Genomic DNA, 19,323 nt, shown 5'->3' with positions numbered 1-19,323 from the left:
GAAGAGCAGTCAGCCTGAAGCCTCTGTTTCTACTGGTTGATATTTTTAAGTAGGATCACTCTGGCGATCGCTTTAAGGTCTCTTTGTGCTGGTTTGCATCTTTGCTTTGTGCTGTTGGCTTTGTGTTCATACATAAATACTAAGAGAAAGATCCTCATGTGTCCTCATTAGAATAGCAAATGCTTTAGGGACGATAGCCTAAAGGTTTTTGTAGATAAATGGTAATTATGAGTGCACTTTAGGTCATTTTACGAGGAAAAGCAAAAGTAATCAAATTATGTTATACATAGTATAACATTACAATTGTTAGGGAGTAATTAAGTAACGTACTGGGTGGATAAGCTACAAATTAATTGTCCTTTTTTGAGATCAATAACTTTATCTTACCAGTAATCTGAATCAATATGCCACAAAATGAATCTTTTTGCATCTTTTTAAAGTCTTTTTTGCATCCACAACTATTGCCTTTCAGCGGCCTTCATATAGGATGCAGGTATAAGGCACTCGCTCATTGGCTTAATTTTTCCAACCTAGAAGTTAAAGGCACGTTTTACATTCAACAAAATAATTAGTGACGTAAATAAATAAATAAATTGGAGTATTAAAAGTTGGACAGTTTAAAAAAAAAAAAAAAAAAAAAAAAAAAAAAAAAAGGATTCCTCCAACTGGCAAGCTGAGTAATTCTAGCTAGCTAGTTAGTGCAATAGTTATCACTCTGCACTCTGTCAGTACATTCAGCAAAGACAGATGGAAATTAAACTGGAAGATAACGTAAAAATAACTGGTGACCAAAAGAGGAGCGGTGTCTGCTGTTTGGAAGTTTATCAGTAAAACCAACCAAGACAATGTTTTTTGCTTCATTCCTGCTCCCTCTGCTTTTATGCTGGATTTTGACTGCAGCCAGCGGCTTTGGCAGCTCCTCACACACAAGATAATATGCTACTCAACGGTAACAGGTGTTTCCCCCCCAATGACTGAATAATTTGTGCCACAAAGTTTGGAAAAAAACACATCCAAATGTGGTTCTTTGTCGCGTCACACAGCTCCAGTATAAAAGCATTAACACTAACGAGCCATATGTTGACTTTAAAAACAGTGGCAACAAGTGAAAAGCATAACGGGCAGCCTGTTAACAAATAGCCTCCTTATGTCAGATGTGTGATCATTTGTATGGTTGTGTAATTTTGTGTACTTTTTTTTAAATGTTGACAATTTTTTAAAATATATTCTCAGAAAAAGGGCTACTAGAGCTCTCTATGTAAAGACCTTCTTATCCAAGAATAGTAGTAGTAGTAACAATTCTGATATACTGTAAAACCACCAGAATCTTTTTTTGACACAAACTTTTGGCCTTACCGTCCAGAGCTAGATTAAATGACTAAAAACAAAGAACAAATGACAATGATTTTATCAGCTCATATGGGGCTGTAAAAAATGACATCTTTGAGAAATCATTTGACTTGCTAATAAATACTGAAATGAAATGGCAAAGAAAAAAGAAGAAAAAAAAAGTTTAGCTGAGATGAGTTTAGCAGAAAAGACTGCAAACTCAGCAGAGAGCTGCAGTCGAGTGAATATTTGTAAGAGGTGAGCTTGAGGTGAGCTGTGGCTCTGCACTGAATCTGGATGAACTGCATTATGGCATTTTTAAGTGCTTAAAAAGAAGGCAGGTGGACTTTTTGGTTTCTAAAGAAGCTTCTCTTCTCATCCAAGAATACTCTGCAGGTGTAGAACAAATGAGTCATCCCCCAGGTATTTAACCACTAGTGGGGGGGCTGTCCCCTTAGAGCTGGTCTAACAGGAACAAATGATATTGATTAATCACCAAAGCTGTGGGTCAAATCACCTGACCGGTGGTGAGGGATCTCAAGACTGCACTGTTGGTGGCTGACAGGTGGTGACTTATGACACCACCACTGTTCACCAGGAAGGATACAAAGAGAAAATGGGTTACCGGTCATGGACTGGGCTGTGCTTATTGAGATGGATCGAAGTCTCTGAAGTTTATCGGAAGTCCACACACAGATCAGTACCTGTTCTTTGACTCCCACCACCCTCTAGAATACCGACATGGGGAAACCAGGACCCTACAACACCAGGGAGAGAAAGTTCACTCATTATAGTATGTTGTGGAAATGGACAGCTGGAGAGCCACTGGCCAAGAAGTCATTCCTGTTATACTTATTTGAAGTGCACCACTTGGGTGAAAAAAAAAATAAATGAAAACACGCGGGAACGCACATGTCCGCACAGACCCTCGTGCTAAATGTCTCATGATAAAATTTACATCACTGGGACCATTGGGAACTTGATAAGAAATCAACAACCCTCAGCACCCACCTCCAAGGGGACATCGCCCACTAGGGTTTAAATACCTGTGGCTCTACGTCAATTAGAAGAGGAAAAAAACATCTTGGATGAGAGGCGAAACTTCTTTACAAACGTAAAGAAATCCGACTGTCTTTTCAAGGAGACAACTGGATTTCTGGATGACTGAGAACCTCCACAGACATATTGCTTTATTGCATACTGCTCTACCTTAAGTAATGCTCCTCAGATCGGTCTTTCCTGAATTAAATTATAAGAAAAAGTTTTTAACAATAAGAATGAAAACAATGAGTCACTGTTTAAAGAGCCTTTGCCAAATCATGATGTCACCTTCTAACTTTCCGAGACTGGTCCAAAAACTCTTCCATAACCATTTGTTGTACCTCAGCTTTTGTATTAGGTTGCGATGGGGACATCTGCTTGTTTCTGCATCATTATAATGGTCTTTTGTAATCTTGTGTGTATGGATGATACATCTTCAAGCAAGGCAGGTGTTCCTCGTGGCACCCCTCACCTCTTAAGTTGACGTGTTATCAACAGAGCAGTGCTATCGGGGGGGGGGGGGGGGAAATCCCTCTGCACTCACCTAGTACAATTCAGTCCTCCAATCTATTTGGCAAGGGCCTCGAAAAACAATCATTCTGGCCATGCACCACTGCCTCCCATTATCATTCTCATTTACCCACATTTGTCTCTTACATTTTCCTTTCCTCCTCCTCCGTCTTGCTTCCATCTTGTCTCCCTTTAATTGTCTGTCTTTCTTTGTCCCTGCCATTGTTGAGCTCTTGCTTTGTTCTGCTTTTTCTCATCTCTTCCGTGTTCTGCTCGCCTTACTTCCTCTTCCTCTATTTTATTTGCTGATTCCTTTTTTCAATTTCTGTTTACTCCTGTCCTCTCCACTCTGTGGTGGAAACTCGGAGCGGTTCCCTCCAGTCCTACCCAATCTTCATTAACAGACTCATTTCATCTGCTGCTAACCCATTCAGCACCACTTGTTTAATCTCTGTTTACCCCCACCCTTCCCAAACCTAAAACATACACACCCTCACATAATCTATAATTGAATCCTTCACACACACTAGAGTCCCAGCATGGCTAAGATGCCAATTTGAACAGCAGCACACGGTTGCACAGTCGCCCTCTCTTGTTCTGACTCCCATGTCCTCTCCACAGATGGCTATAACAGGAATTTCATTCTTTTTCTCAGTATCCATTTAATTAGCTGGACTCGAATCACGCGGTGTAATGTTTGTCTTCACAAAGGGAGTGCAATAGGGGCAGGGGGAGAGGCACCAGTTGAACACAATTTTATACATACATTTACAGCAAAAGGCTACATGCTAGCCTTGGCCCTGACCCGAAGGAGAATGTTTTCTGAGGAGAGTACAGCAGCTTGTACAGTAACTACTGCCATTCTTTTCTGCTACAATGCTTGTTTTCATTCAGAAACAAAGAAACGTAGACTCAGCGTGGAGCCATTTACAAGATTAGTGTTGTGTTGTGGTGGTTCTGCCTTTGGCAGTGTGTGCTATTTTTTTTTTTTTTTAAACATTTGCATAAATTAGTAACTAAAAGCCTAATATAACAGAATACAGTTCAACAGCTGTATTTAAAAGTCCCTTATCAGCAAATATTTGATTTGCAAAATACTTTGATATGTAAAATATTGAGAATTATCAGGAACGGCTGCTTCATTATGGCAAAAGAAATCAACCTGCAGCTGTGTGGCAGTATCCTTCTTGTGCTCTGCAGCCTCAGCAAGTCTGGCATGTTAGCATATGCTGCAGGTTCTGGTTGGAGCTGCCCTCCAGCTCTTTGTGGAGCTCCAGGGCAGAAGAAAGGGTATCAATGCCAACTGGAGTCCAAGATGCTAGAGAAGGGAGAAGATGAAAGGACCGGAGCTAACTGAACTTCGAAAATAACTCCAGATGAACAGAATCCAGTTTTGGGGATTTCTTTACCTGGATGATTTGAGCATACTTTGTCATGTTATCTTAGAAAGGACTCGAATAACTACACATCTGTGACACTGTTAAATGCTTATGCTAGCTCACTACACAAAGAAAAGAGCAGCTTTACTGTGACAACACAACAACCCACTTACTTCCATAAAGTTCATCTTTAGTTCTTCCAGAATTGTTTTGATAGATGATTAATCTTTGAAGTGGAGTATGAGTATAAAAACAAGTGATCATTTTAATCCTGTACTTTTTTTCCTTTTTTTTTTAAACTGGCTTGTGTGTCACACTGATTTTTTAAAAAAAAGCGTCGCTCTTTGCTGCTTAAAGTGCTTTTTATACAAAGTCTCTCTCTTGACTTGACTTAAATTATAGACCCAATGAGCTTGCCAAAAAACAGTGTAATTGGGCCGTGGTTATTACTGGATTGTGGGTTTAAAAGAAAAAAAAAAAGGAAGATAAATGGGCTTGTGGTGGGATTAAATCAATGATCAGGGCATGTAATATTAAATCTGTCTCATCTCTCATAGTGCAGAAGATCTCATCTTAATTTGTTCTGTCATGCCAAGCCAAACTGCACCACGAGGCTTTAAATTATTGTCACTTTTCCCACAAACAAAGCTAAGATCTATCTTCTAATGGATGAGATTTATAATCAGATAGAGCAGCCTGCCCCATCTGCCAAGTAAAGAACTGCTCGAGGACTGTTAATTTTTTGCATTTGGGTTGATTGGCTGACCAATGGGCTGGCTAGCTTGAGGAGGTGAGACCACCTTGGTCTGGCAGTTATCGATTTCCCCCATTTTCAGCTTATCTTACGCGTTGCTGGCTACCATAAAGCTTCTTGACAACATCGCACACTGCCGTTCTCCCTGGTAGTCTCTCTGAGATTGATCATTTTAAAGGTCACTGTTGAATGCGTTTCTGTTGTGAAGATTGTGTGTGTGTGTGTGTGTGTGTGTGTGTGTGTGTGTGTGTGTGTGTACTTTTTCTTTTTTTTTAATGTAAATGTGTACTCTTACTTTCTGTGTCACCCCGTGGCTCGGAAGAAGAGCTTGTTTACAAGATGTTGCCTCTGGTCTACTCTGAACCAGCCTTATCTCTCTGACGGCAGCTGGCTGTTCCATATCGGCTATGATCATTGCGCTGTGATTATTAAACTTCTTTCAAGGATTAAAAGTTATGTATTTTTAGCACTTTCAGCCATACTAAGTGTACTAAGCTCTCTTTTTTTTTTTTTTTAACACAAGCTTCTGATTTGATGGTGTTTCAGCAGTGAATAAAGCAAATAAAGTAAACCAGCAGGGCATAGGGCTGTCTGCACTCCATGCCCACATATCATATTTTTCTGGTGTATTCTGAATAGTGCCGAATGTCATTATAACAGAAGGTATACATATCCTTTTTTATGTTGAATTATACATGGTCAAAAAACTGCTTTGAGGCTTGAATTGTTTTCTGCTCTCTGTTTGTCCTCTTAGGTCAAATCGGTGAAGACGGGCTCCGTATTCTGGACCATTGGCTGTTGTCTGTCCTATTTCTACATGGTAAGAATATTTTGCATACAAATTCAAACACAATGGGTAACTTAGTAGGGTTCTGACTAATTTAAACCTGCAAAACTGATTGATGCTAACCCTCTTTAGTATGTTTTTTTTTTTTTTTTTTTTTTTTCATTTTATAGTGAATAAAATGCATAATGCATTGTCTCAAAGTCATTGTAACAGGCGTACTTCCTGTCTTCTAACGACCATACAGTGTAGTCGATAATAAAAGTAATTGGAGCCTAGTGTAATTAAGATTATCAGTTCTGGTTCCAGGCTTCTTAATAGCGACTCTTGACAAACAATTTCTTTCTATTTCTTATCTTGCTATTTATTACTATTGGATTTTTTTTTTTTTGCATGACTGCCATAACATCACGATCATAAAATCACCTATCATTCCAATTTCTGTGCTTCAGTCCTTCAAAAATGTAAACTAACATGTATGCAGCAGCAAATTTGTTAGGTACGCGTGTTCCACTGCCTGTTAAATATCTAATTACTTAATCACATGGTGGCAACTCTGTATATTTAGGCATGTAGACATGGGCAGGATACCTGCTGAAGTTCAAACTGATGTAGTTTGAACTTGGAGTTGAAAATTTAAGTGACTTTGAAACAAGTAGTCTGAGTATTTAAGAAACTGCTGATCTGCTGGGATTCTCCCCCACACAACCATTTGTAGGGTTTACAGAGAATGGCCTGAAAAAGAGAAAATATCCAGTGAGCGGCAAGACATTTACTCTGGGCGAAAATGCCTTGTTGATGCCAGAGGTCAGAGGGGAATGACCTGACTGCTTCAAGCTGATAGGATAGCAACAGTAACTCACATAGCCATTCGTTACAACCAAAGTGTACAATTGTTTAAATACCTGAATATTGCTGGCCACGTTCATTTGTTCATGACCACAGTGTACATCATCTGATAGCTGCTTTCAACAGGATAACATCACAAAGCTTGAATCGTCTCCAACAGGTTTCTTGAACATGCTCAAATTGCCTCCACAGTCACTAGATCTCTATCCAGTAGAAGACCTTTAGAATGATGTGGTGCAATTGTAGATTTGCATCACTGATGTGATTTGCAGACAAATCTGCAGAAACTGTGTAATGCTTTCATGTCAATGGAGACCAGAGGCTGAGGAATGTTTCCAGCAACTTGTTGAACCTGTGCTACAAAGAATTAAGGCAGCGGTGAAGGCAAAAGGGAGTCCAACTGCGTACCTGAAAGGTGGATTCTGAGGAGACATTATGTTCTCATGCTGTAGGATGTGCTTCATCCTGGCGGCCAGACTTTCTCCCTGCTGTGGAATAATTTTCTTACACTGCAGCTGACGTCTGTAAAGTGCTACCTGCGGCTCTTGTCTGCGATTTCTAAGATCCTTGAATACTATATTTAAATACGTGCTGATTGAACTGTTCAAAACACAGAAGGTCCTTTGCCTTTGGTTCATAGAACTAGCCTGTCTTTCTTGGCATGCTCGTGTGTGTGTGTGTGTGTGTGTGTGTGTTCGTTCTAATTCAGAACTGGGCCATAATTTAAAAAAAGAAAGAAAGAGAGAGGAGCAGAGATGGTAGCATTGGAGTGGCTGTCCACTCAATCTAGCAGTCACATGGTGTTGCATGGAAACTTGGAGGGACGGTTTATCCGGTGTTTCCTGCCTTATTTATGAATCCGGGCACAAGCTCATCCAGGGAGTTGATGACAGGGATTAGATAAAAAGACGGTCCAAGCACAGTGCATCAGGGACAGATTGTTTGCATTGTTTTTCTTGGTGTGTGTGTCACGGTCACGAGTGCCTGTGAAATCTCGGGCTTCTGGCTCATTCCAGACTAAATCTCTGTGGCCATCAGTGGGAGAGATATCAAATGAAACAGATTACCAAAATCCAGCTTCATCCATCAGACTCTGTCCAGTGGGTGTGTGGACAGATAGGACTACAGAGAAGAGTAGTGGAAGGGTGAATAGACGAGAGAATGGAGACAAAGGGATGGAGAGATAAGCAGGGGGCAAAAAGATGGTGACAAATACAGAATGATAAGACACCACAAGGAGAAAACATTGCGATGTTCTAGATGGAAGGGAACACTGTGTCTCCATGCTTCTTTCTCCTTATTACTACTTCCTCTCCTTCACACCTGCTCTCTCTCTCTCTCCCCCAATGTTTCTCTGTACTGTCTGCAGCTAACCTCCCTCTGCAGATGACACTAGGTTTGTACATCTCCAACAACACCAAGGTCCTAACAGCACCCGCTTTCTCATATTGCACACAAAGAACTGCAAACACTGGCTAACCCGCCTTTATTTATTTATCTTTAACCCACTATATCATGTGATGCTGTCAGTTTAATCAGGAAATAGCCAAAACTATGTTTTCCCCTGGGGCTTAATTGAATGTGTCATTTTCAAGGCATATATGGAGACAGAGGGTGAAATCCCCTGCCTAAATGTTGGTATAATCAGAAGAGAGGGGGCAGAGAAGGATGAGATTAAGAAGAGGATCTGAGCAGTTGGAAAGACTGATGGACGGGAGCCACAGGAACCTTTCTGGCAGCTGTGCAAAATCCTCCTTTCAACCCTCCAGCGGTGAGGCTGGAGTAAAGGAGGGAAAAGCTGTAGAGAGCAAAAACAGATGCATGCATCAGCTGCGCTGTCTGCTTGTTAAATCCAGAAGCACTGGCTTATTCTTACTTTTAAACCCTCCTATAGTAAAGAAGCCTGTAATTTCAGGGCATGTCTGCAGCTCCTTCACTTAATCAGGTATTTATTTCTTGTCCTGAATGCTAGGGCTGTACCTGAGTTTTGGATTATGTCAGTTCACTGCATTGTCAGTACATTTAGCGACTTTATAGTCCTCTTGCATTATTTTATTCTTCTATTTGAAAGTGATGAGCTGTTACACTGATCCATCATCTCCAAATGACAGAAAATTGAAAGATTACATTACTGTGCAAAGGTGTATAGCTGTCCCTCTTAATATTTTGCTTCCAGTCAGCCAGACTTGCTTGGCATTTTGAGGTTAGTCTTGAGTGAAAGTTCTCTAGGTTTTCTGAAGGTTTTGACGTTTTCCTTTGGACATTAGCTGCTTTTTCATTCATACCTGATCGTTTTCAGATGAGCACATGTGTATTTCTTTGGTTTGTGTTTAAGCCAAAACACTGACTAAAATCATTCAAGCATCAAAAACACAAGAAGCCATTCTCAACGAAGGAAAACTGGGAGAAAAAGCTGATGTATACCAAATTATCAATATAATTAGATTAGATATCTTGTAGACATGAATTACAGTAGGTTGACTCATCATATGTGAATCAGTCTCTTCCACTGGCATTGCATACGTTCTTTCCCTTCATGCGGGAAGTGAGAACTGAACTCCCTGGTGTGTTTCTCTCTGTTGTTCACCAGTACGAACTTGGAGCGCTGTGGAGTGAGTATGCTAGCATGTCTTGTGTGTGTGTGTGTGTGTGTGTGTGGGCCCCACAGTATGCATTATGGAGGGAGAACAATACAATTTATTTCCTTTTTTTTTGTAAATAATCAGTGGTTCCTAGTGAGGGCACGTAGCCTGCAAACACTTGTGTACAGATGGATGTCCACACATCGTGCACACACCCATTCAGAGTAAAGCCCTTCTCTGTGTTGCGTGCTGTGTTCTCTATAGCCTCTTCAGAGTGGCCCTGTGGTCATCAGATAAGCCAGCTATGAAATGCAGAGAGCGATAACGGCTAAAAGACTTGGCTCCAAACATTTTCTGATTCCTGCCCTCTGCTGTTACCCTGTGGCTCGGGCTAGACTGTCGTTTAGAGCTATAATTTCAAATGGAGCTTGTTCCTGCTCTTTCACACAGGATTGTCTTTTATCATGAACATTAGACAAATCCATGGTGCAAATCCGTGGACTTAATTGCAATTCGTCACCTGCCATTATCAGTTTAAAAGAAAAATATTTTTTCTGCTGTTTTGTGATGTATTTAAAACTATTTAGTGAATTTTACCTTTAAACATGGAAGCATAGTCACTGTTATTGTGCTTATTGTACCATTTAGCTCAAAGCATCATTATCCTCAAGTGTAGTCTCAGAGAGAAGTCTTGATTAAAAATATATTGGGCTTGGTGCTAATTTCTCAGGATATCAAGCATGGAAATCTATTTCTGGCTCCATGTTGCAGTATGCCCTGCGTTACAGCTCATTTGGTACAGAAACTCTTAAACCTTTCATTTTCTACAGCTGTAAGACAAAAATGTGCTCATTTCGTCCATAGATCGATTCTGGGACGGGAGACCCCCACCCTCAGGGGGCCTGACAAGCTGGTGTACTCCCAGTCTGGAAAAATGTATCAGGAAGGGTATCCAGCGTAAAATCTTTGACAAATGAAGCATGTGGATCCATCCACTGTGGCAACCCCGAGGGAAACGTGGGAAGCAGCTGAAAGTATCAGTACAAATGATAGTGACCTCACTTTTTTGTGTTAATAACAATTAGGCCATTGGAATTTCTCCAGACTTCCGCTTCCACGCTTGTGGCCTGATTCTCTTATACCCAAAGCGGAAAAGCAAGTTTTTAAAAAAGTGTTGTTGTAACTTTGAGTCGTTAATGCATTTAAATAATGTTCTATTCAGAGCGATCAATATTTTAAACAGCCTGTTTTCATTAAGTTTAACCTGATGGAAGGAGGTGGTATACTTGATTTATTTTATTTTTTTAAATTAACACGAGCAACATATGGACTTATTTTATTACCCTTTTCTTTAAAAAGGGGCACATTCAGGAGAGAGCAGCAGTCCTAATGAGCTGTTTAGAGCTACATTTTATTATAGCCGTAGCTGCTTAATACTTCAGGGAGATCGGTTAGTCTTGGTTCTATATTGTGTGGGAATATTGATTATTAAACACTCTTCCACATTATTCAAACTCCCACTCTGCATTATCTGTTTTCCTGACTCTGTCATGCTTATACAATTTGCTGGAGACGATGTTGCGATTGGTTCGAGCTAGCTGCTAGTGCTTCCTGGATGGTAATGTCATTGGCTTGACGGGCAGGGATGTAAACATCTGCTCAGCTGCTCAAAATAGACTTTGTAGCATCATCGTGACAAAATGGAGTGCCGGACATAACTGACACACACGTACATAATGTTGTGTCTGGCAAACACAGCAGACATGTTGCATTTGGTCGAGTCGAGTGCAGCAGCTAGCCTCTGTCACTGTGCTCCTACTGTGATGTTTACAATTAGTTCCCAGCCAGTCAGCAGCAGGGACTCGATTAGCCATCCTTGTGTCAACAGTGAAAACGATACTTAAATTGAAGTCATCTCTTGCATCCACATAAGTCACGGTCCGCCTGTTACTAATTGACTGTCAACATCTGAGTGAACAGATGCGAATGACTGCCAAAAGATAATTACACTTGCGAGGAACTTATTTAGAAATTTTCCTTTGGCTCTGTTTATTCATTGCGGGATATTATTGTTTATCAATTAGACATGACGCATGCTTATTTTTCCTGTGATTGTGAAAGTGTAATGAATGATCTTTTCAGCACATTTAACAGGTACAATGGGGGATCTCTCTCTCTCAAAAGCTGTTGTGAAACAGTTTGCATATGTTATTCTGATTCCTCCCTCTCTGCTCTCTTGGCCTCTTTCGAGGTTTCACATTCTGGCACGAACATGCTTTCACTTTTCCTCCGCCGCTCGCTCTGCTCTGCTTTCACTGTGTACTTTCACTTTTTCTCCATCCTGTTCTGTCTAATGCTCTCACCATTTCCATTTGCCCTTTGCAAGTACAGGCAACTGAAAACTTGTCAGTGATGGGTTTTTTCTTTTTCTTTTCTTCTCTTCCCCACTTTTGGGGCCATAGTTTTATGGCCCCCACATCCACAGTTGTGAAACCCAGCAGACCTCAAACTGTATAATTTTAGTAGCGCTTTTAAAGTTATTGGTGCATCTAACATGTAAAGTATTACTGCCAGCCTTTTATTGAATCTGTATATGTCTGTTTTTCTTTTTACAGCAGTGTGCCTGCATTTAATAGTGAAGCAGCAGTAAAGACTATTTTACATCTGTTGAATTAGTCTGTTCAGGTTTTGGTTGGTCAGAGGATCCAAGGCAGTAATAGTCATTGCCTCGAGCTCAGAGACGCTGCAATGGCATTTTTTACGGTTTTGGTTGACATTATATAGAGTGAGCCATTAGCTGATTGTAATTGATGACAAAAGTAAATGCTTTTTGCAACAGTTGTTTATGACTACTTCTGTTTGAAGCTAGTGAGGAAACGTGAGGTTAAGTGGTTTGAACAGTTTGAATTAACACAACAGATTGAATATTGCCAGATGTTTAACATTCATTTGGGGGTTCCAACACTGTTGCAGAGGAAAACGTAGCCTACATGAGCCATTTTAATGCTTCTAGTTCTATGACTGCACAGTTTTGCCTTTCTATTAGAGATAGGATTTTACACTAGACAGCTGGTTGCATTGTTCTTTGTTTTTCCTGTTTCTACACAAGCACCGACTCTCACAGCAACACACAGGCTGTATTGGTGTGACACCCGGCAGTTGTTAGTATTCTTCAGATTTTGCTGTTTAGTGATGGTTGCCAAGCAGCTTGTAGACACATGACTGTCACCTTCTGGTGCCAGTGTCATATGTCATGTCATATGAAATCCAAGCACTCGTAAAAATGTGTTTTTCTTTCTTTTTCTTTCCTTCAATTTTTTAATGACTTAATGAGCATTGAAGTCTTAAACATACCTATATTACAGTTTCCTATATTCAGTTACTTTATGCAAAGACAGACTTTTCGGTCCAGTTAAAGGGAAAAAAAGAGATAATTTAGAGCGTGGTTACCTTTTGATTGGCATGTTATGAGAATAGTGTCCTTGCTTTCAAAGTTAAACACACCCGCTCGCTGACGATCAGCTTTAAGCGCCAAACAGTGACAATGAAAATGCCAAACATGAGACCACAAAGCAATACATGACAAAATCATTGGTACCTCCGTGTTTTACATGGGCACCACCCGGGCACCACCCACTCACAAAAAACTGAGTAATGATGAATGTCCGTTTACTGACATGTCTGTGTATTTGTGTTCTAGGTGTCGGCGTGGGGAGGTTACGTGTTTATTATCAACCTGATCCCGCTGCATGTGTTTGTGCTGCTCCTGATGCAACGCTACAGTAGGAGAGTCTATATCGGTAAGATGGTCACACACGCCAAACATGAGCACAGAGCGTGCGAGCACTCGCGCGAGACGACAACTTTCACCGTGCGGCTTGATATTTAAAACTCGCCCACATACCCGACTCTGTATTGGAGACTCGCTCGTGTTTTTAGATCTTCTCTCATTAGAATATGAATGTGGGAACTATACAGGAAAACGACCGCTCATGCACACATGCATCTCACAACATGGTTGCCCGAGCATTTGACCCTGAAACAAGCTCAAATGCCCAGTCACGCCTGTGCCCGTCTCTCACAACAGCAAGCATCATCAGCAGACATCTATACACCCACGCACCACTTAGCAGTAAATGTATCCACCTGCTACCTGATCCTCTTTATTCTTTATTTATTTTTCTATTCTTTGCATATACCGGAGGTAGAGAACCGGTGAAGTGGGTAGGCTTGTTATCCCACAGATAACATCTGAGTTTCACGAATGCATGTGGTGGCTCCAGCACGTTATCCGTTGCCTCGGAGAACCCTCCACCGTCCTCAGCTCGGGATGAATTCACAGCAGACGCCACTATTGTGGTCAAGATAAATGATACCATGTCAAGTATCATCTCTGCATGATTATATGTTGTACTCACTGTAACTGGTAAGCACAGTCTTTGAGAGCACTGAAAATAAATTATCGCCTCTTCACCGTAAGAGGGCTTTGACCTACCTTTGCTCCTACAACAATTAAACTCTGCTTGGTGAAGCAGGGCTGTTAGAGGAGCTGGAAAAATTTCTACAGTCTTCCCTGTTCCTCAAGAATAGCTGCCTCATTCATCATGCCGCTTTTCGTAGTAAATGAAAGATGGGGAAATATATTTGTAGACTTATTCCGATGACAGAAAAAGACACCTGCTCTATTCCTTACCGCCTCTTTTCAGAGTCAGGTGTTGTTCAACTGCAATGAAGGAACACATAAAAAAAGCAGGGAGGTTTAAAAAAAAAGAAAGAAAATCCTAGTTTAATAAAATGCCTCGTAGCCTGTTCCCTCGCAATTCGTCTCTGTCTGTCATGAGTCAATAGCAGATGTGTGGAGAGAAAAAAAGATCGCTGAGGGCGGTCAGAGCTACTTCAAAAACGAGGCACACTCTTCAGGAAGAGTATGAAATCTTAATTAAAGTGGTGCATCTGCGAATTGGTTTCCTGAAGCTACAATGGTGGGAGTTGCACTGTTCTCAGCACTGTCATCTCACTTCGGGCCTCCCGACCACACCGCGCCGGGCCAACTCCCATTTTCTCAGTAAATGACATTGGATTAGGTATTTTGTATTTGCTCCCTCTGAGGTACAACAGTGAAAATCAATAGACTTTAAATACCCCTACCGAAGTTGATTTCCCTCAGTCGAACCCAAATTGTGCTTTTTTTTTTTCTCTTAGTGTCGTTTTATTTTAATGATTTTACCTTTTTCTCCGCTGTTCTCCTCTCTACAGCTTACAGCACTTTCTACATTGTGGGCCTCATACTGTCCATGCAGGTCCCTTTCGTCGGCTTCCAGCCAATCAGGACGAGTGAGCACATGGCTGCTGCTGGTAAGTCTCATCCTCTGTACCTGCAGTATGAATGATCCTCTATTCAGCCTGGAACAACAGGTTCCCCTTTACAAAGCTCAAGCCACCTGATGATGAAGTCAGCAGTATTTGGAAGATACTGCTGCTCTTTATTCCAAATTTATGACTCACTCATAAACAGATGTCACAAATACATGAAGGTAAAAGCATATTTCTCTTTATCCTACCTAAAGCAGGAACAAGCAGTTATTTGTGCTAACAGCTGATCTAATCAGTATGTTTATATTGACTGAACAAATGTTCAGACTGTTCCCTTTAACTCGGATAAAACACTTCAGTTATTATGTGCCTTGAATTTCAATAGAGTAGTTTGGAGACCAACACTGTGTGAAATGTGGTTGAATAAAATAATTGAGCAATATAGCTCTCAGGACCTTGCTCATCATATGGACTCATTGCAGAAATTATAATTCAAAGCTGTTATTTCAACTCTGTCTGCTGTGACTGTCAGGGAATTTCTGCCACAACCATAGACTGTAAATAAGAGATGGATGTAGCCACCATGACATCACCTGTTAGTTAGTGATATCCCATTTTAACGCCTCAGACTGAGCATTATGCCCATTGCAATCTTGGATTTATGAAACCAGAGGTGATGAGTGAGTAAGCCGGCTGCTCCCTTGTGTCCCAAGGGGTCACCACAGGGAATGGATCCGATATCTGATTTGGCACAGATTTTATTCCAGATGCCCTTCCTGATGTAACTCTCCCCGTTATCTGTGCTTGGCACCTGCACAAGGAATACACTAGTCTATGTCCTGAGGCTGGGTTTGTCTCCCCCCTCTTGGGCTTACCCCATCTTTCACTTCCAAATGTGATAACCTTTACAACAGTGCTGAATCAAAACCTGAAGAAATGCGCTCATAAGTTAGTGACCTGCCACTCACAAAGTAGCCATAGCATGAAACATGCCCTACTTTATCATATTTTACCCTAAATAGGACCATAATTTGCAAGTTGAATATCATTCTGTATAAAATGGTGCTTTTCTGCTCGAGCACTCAAATCACTTTGTACAACGTACTTCACCCATTCACGTAAGCACTTTTTTCTACCTGCTTTCTATCTAACATTCACTCTCAGATGAATGCATCTGAAGTTCAATCATTCTGATTAGTAGATGACCTGCTGTGCCTCCTGAGCTACAGCCAATTAAATAAGATTTGAACCCAGTGTTTAAGGCCTGGAATTTCACTTCAAGTCACTTCATCTGGATTTAAATAGCACCAAATCACAACAGCAGTTGCCTCAAGGTGCTTTATATTGTAATGTAGAGACCCTACAATAATACAGGGGAAAAAACAACAATCAGGTGGCCCCTTTTAAGAAAGAATTTGGCGACACTGGGAAAGAAAAACTCCCTGTTAACAGGAAGAAACTGTCCTTCCTTCAGACAGAAGCAGGCTCAGGTTGGTTGTGTGTGTGATGAGAAAGGCATCAGGAAAACTATAAAGTGAGCTAAAGAATTGTTTTTTTACTAAACTTCTTTTCAATCTTCTTTCTCCAGCAAGAGGTGTCGCCTCCTGCTGACAGTGAACGATATTGCAGGTTCATTTTCACTTACACACTTGTTTATAAACTCTGGCCACAAATGGAAAGTTAGGTCTTATTGCAGTTGTTTGTCTATTAAAGCTGGAACTGTGCAGGCTTGGTTGATGTCCAAAGCACCCTCTGGTGATTGCACATGCTCTAAGAGTGTTTGGCTGCTGCAGGAATTGAATCCCCTTGTGCCTACAGTGATAGTCACGCTCTGTCTGCAGGAGAACATTGGTACATCTATGAAATGGATATGGGTAAGCACCTACATGCCACCCATATGGGCTTAGCTCTTTAAGCACTGTTCATTTTGGCTTGTGGGTAGCTTATTAAAGCTTGTTGAGTATTGTCTCTCAAGTGTGAGCCCCATCTGCTTGCTGACAGCATGGATGGGTGCGTACATATGTGCACGATTCATTTACGTTGTTGGCAGCTTTAAGAAGATGAGCGGAGGCCTTTTGGAGAATTCACTTAACGCCACAGCAGGTAGGTGTACTCTGAAGTGTCCCTGTTTTCCTGGATCTCTCCAACACAAACAGCATTACGAGAGGCTTTGAAGAATGCACCATCAAAAATCATCTCTGCCTCTCTGCGTTTTTGGCTCCCCGCTCGCTCTCAAAGAGCAAGTGTGGTTTTATGTCGCTCTGGGTAGCAGCTGCTCAGAACATCTGGTGGTAGCATTCACGGAGCACAGTGGGAGGCAGGAAGAGAGTGACAGAGCAATGGACCTGTCGGTACCGCTGAGATGTCGGCCCCTGAGGCAGGAAAGCAGAGTGGCATGGTGTGACAAGCGTGTTAGCGTCATGGCGGCACTCCAGGAGACAGGCAGGGGCTTAACCTTGGAAATGGGTGAGACCTGCTGTAGGCGATCGCTGAGGGTGGAGAAAAGCAGGGAAATATCACAGAAGGTTTGTTGAAAGGTGGTAGGTGATGAAAAAGGAGAGGGGGGGGATAACAGGATCTTTTCACGCTTTTCAATTTTTTTATATCAAATTTGCCAAACACAGGCACGCTGGGGAAAAACAGCTCAAAAAAATGACAGAGCAAGGAAACGGGAAAAGCAAGTATAACCTAAGGGGCTGAAAAAGAATGACGAGACAATAAAAGGAGAAAGGTTTATTTACACACATTTGTTCCATGCATTTGAAATATGCTGTCCAGCAATATTCGTCTTTCACATCTACGTGAGTAGCCAGCAGGGCTGTTGTTGAGTGCTTTATGGGTATACTGTTTAAAATCACAGTGCTTCTCGACCGTGTAAGCTTGCTTTGCTCCCTGCAGAATGCAGCATCAGTAGGAACCTCCTCAAATATTCAGTGTGAGTTTCCTCTGTATGTTGGCTCACGTTCTTCTGTCTTTTTCTCAGGTGTGTTTGCACTCCTCCAAGCCTATGCGTTCCTGCAGTACCTAAAGGACAGGCTGACCAGACAGGAATTCCAGACACTGTTTTTCCTCGGAGTCTCTCTCGCTGCTGGTGTGGTCTTCCTCACAGTGATCTATCTCACATACACAGGTCTGTATGTCCTGATGCACATGCTGCTTCCATACATCGTAAGCAGTGTCATTTGTTTGTTTTCAGTTCTCAGAGGGTTTTTTTTTAATCATCTTAAAGGGTAAAGTGTGTAAAATACCACTACTAGATGTGAGCAGTCAATTCTGTTTTCTTACCACTTCCATTTCAACTGCATAATCCCGGCTGCAGTAGGACCTGATCATTGTTTATCTACACTGAGAGTAGGCTGTCAGTCTGCTGTTTACCTCAGCTGTCAATATACTTTGTTTCCACATCTAATTACTTTGGAGGCTCTAAAACTTTGTGTTGAAAGCTGATACAAGTCAATGAGTCAGTGACGCTGACTTCCATCTGACAGCAATACTGAGGTTAGTTGTCGAGGATATGCTGAGTGGGGTAAGGAAAGCTGTTTATGTTGTGTTACCTGCTGTTAGTGAAACTTTCTTTGAAGTGACTCGGCCACTTGTAAGAATGTAGTCACGCTGTTTTAATGGAGGGAAAGTGTGATATTTTTTTTCCCCCCTTTTTTCCCAGGACACTCGAGCCTAACATTAGCTAGCATAATGTAGTTGTGGCAATGTGGTAATCAATAAGCATGTTTATGCACATTTTCATGTGTTAGTCCTGACTTAAGTTGAGGAGATTAAGTTTGAGGTGAGGAGGAAGAGGAGGGGAAATGAGGAAGGAAATGGAGCAGCGGTGGACAATTGGAAAAACGCAATGACAACGAGATGATAAAATATACAGGTGTAAATGTTGAATGGTTGCATGTAGTTTGAAAGAGTTGTCTGTGATCTTGAAATTAACTTAAAAGGAGTAATACATGGTGGCTGGTCTCTAACCACAAACATAAAATGCAGTTAGGCAGAACGGCGTCGTCCATCACAGCCACTGTATTCAAGATGGCCTCCACAAACTAGCGCCCACTCTTTTTGAAGACATAATTATACACTCATCAATTTATGTTTGTAAGTACATTGTTCTTTTTTTTTTTCCTTTTAAATAAATTCTCAAAGTACTGACTGCACCTTATTCTTAGTAGTCAGACTTGTCAGATTTTTGCTTTCAGCTTCACTTTTAACAGTTTTATAAAATCAGCCAGAGCTAGCAAATTCAATCATGAGCTTTTAGTTTGGGAACAGTTTGAGAAGGTACAACTATTTTAATCATTTTAGCATGGCTTCAAGTTTACCAGCAGAATAAACAGTGTTCACAGCTGAGCATTGGTTAAACGTGCTTCCCACCCAGTCTAACAAATACAAAGATCCTCTTTGTTGAGAAATGAGTCTTAGAAAAAAATGCAAATCAAACACAGATGGATGGTAGGTGCACTTACGTGGCAAGATTGGTTGAGAGACGGTCAGATAACTTCATAGCTGATGATTACTTTCTAATAAGACAAAGTGGAGGATGATAATGTTTTCATCCTGTGAAAAAAAACCACGACTAGGGCTGCCACAAACGATTATTTTGGTAGTCGACTAGTCACCGATTATCTTTGCGATTAGTCGACTAATCAGATTCTGCATCCATTGGACATAAAACATACAGCTTATTGCACCAGCATGCATCTGCTCTTATATAACTATCATTAGCTTATAGCTTGGAGTGTTTAAGGTCTGTGCTAACTAAAAATAAAGACAAGATGACAG

General features: G+C 41.2%; 1 protein-coding gene across 1 annotated transcript in view; it reads left to right on the top strand.

Annotated features, from left to right (window-relative positions):
• The window catches only part of LOC146549087 (dolichyl-diphosphooligosaccharide--protein glycosyltransferase subunit STT3B), a 103,034-nt gene that overhangs the window by 61,611 nt on the left and 22,100 nt on the right, over positions 1 to 19,323 (top strand). Inside the window, exons 4-7 of the mRNA XM_085262199.1 lie at positions 5,768 to 5,833; positions 12,929 to 13,028; positions 14,485 to 14,583; positions 17,525 to 17,671. Of these exons, the coding sequence (XP_085118325.1) occupies positions 5,768 to 5,833; positions 12,929 to 13,028; positions 14,485 to 14,583; positions 17,525 to 17,671 (412 nt within the window). The remainder of the gene's footprint in view (positions 1 to 5,767; positions 5,834 to 12,928; positions 13,029 to 14,484; positions 14,584 to 17,524; positions 17,672 to 19,323) is intronic.

The sequence above is a fragment of the Mchenga conophoros genome, linkage group LG22 (assembly GCF_057382185.1).
Source record: "Mchenga conophoros isolate Kocher_MC1m ecotype Shallow Benthic linkage group LG22, M_conophoros_male_GT1.1, whole genome shotgun sequence".
In the NCBI taxonomy this organism is placed as follows: domain Eukaryota; kingdom Metazoa; phylum Chordata; class Actinopteri; order Cichliformes; family Cichlidae; genus Mchenga; species Mchenga conophoros.
This window is presented reverse-complemented; position numbering and strand designations above follow the sequence as displayed.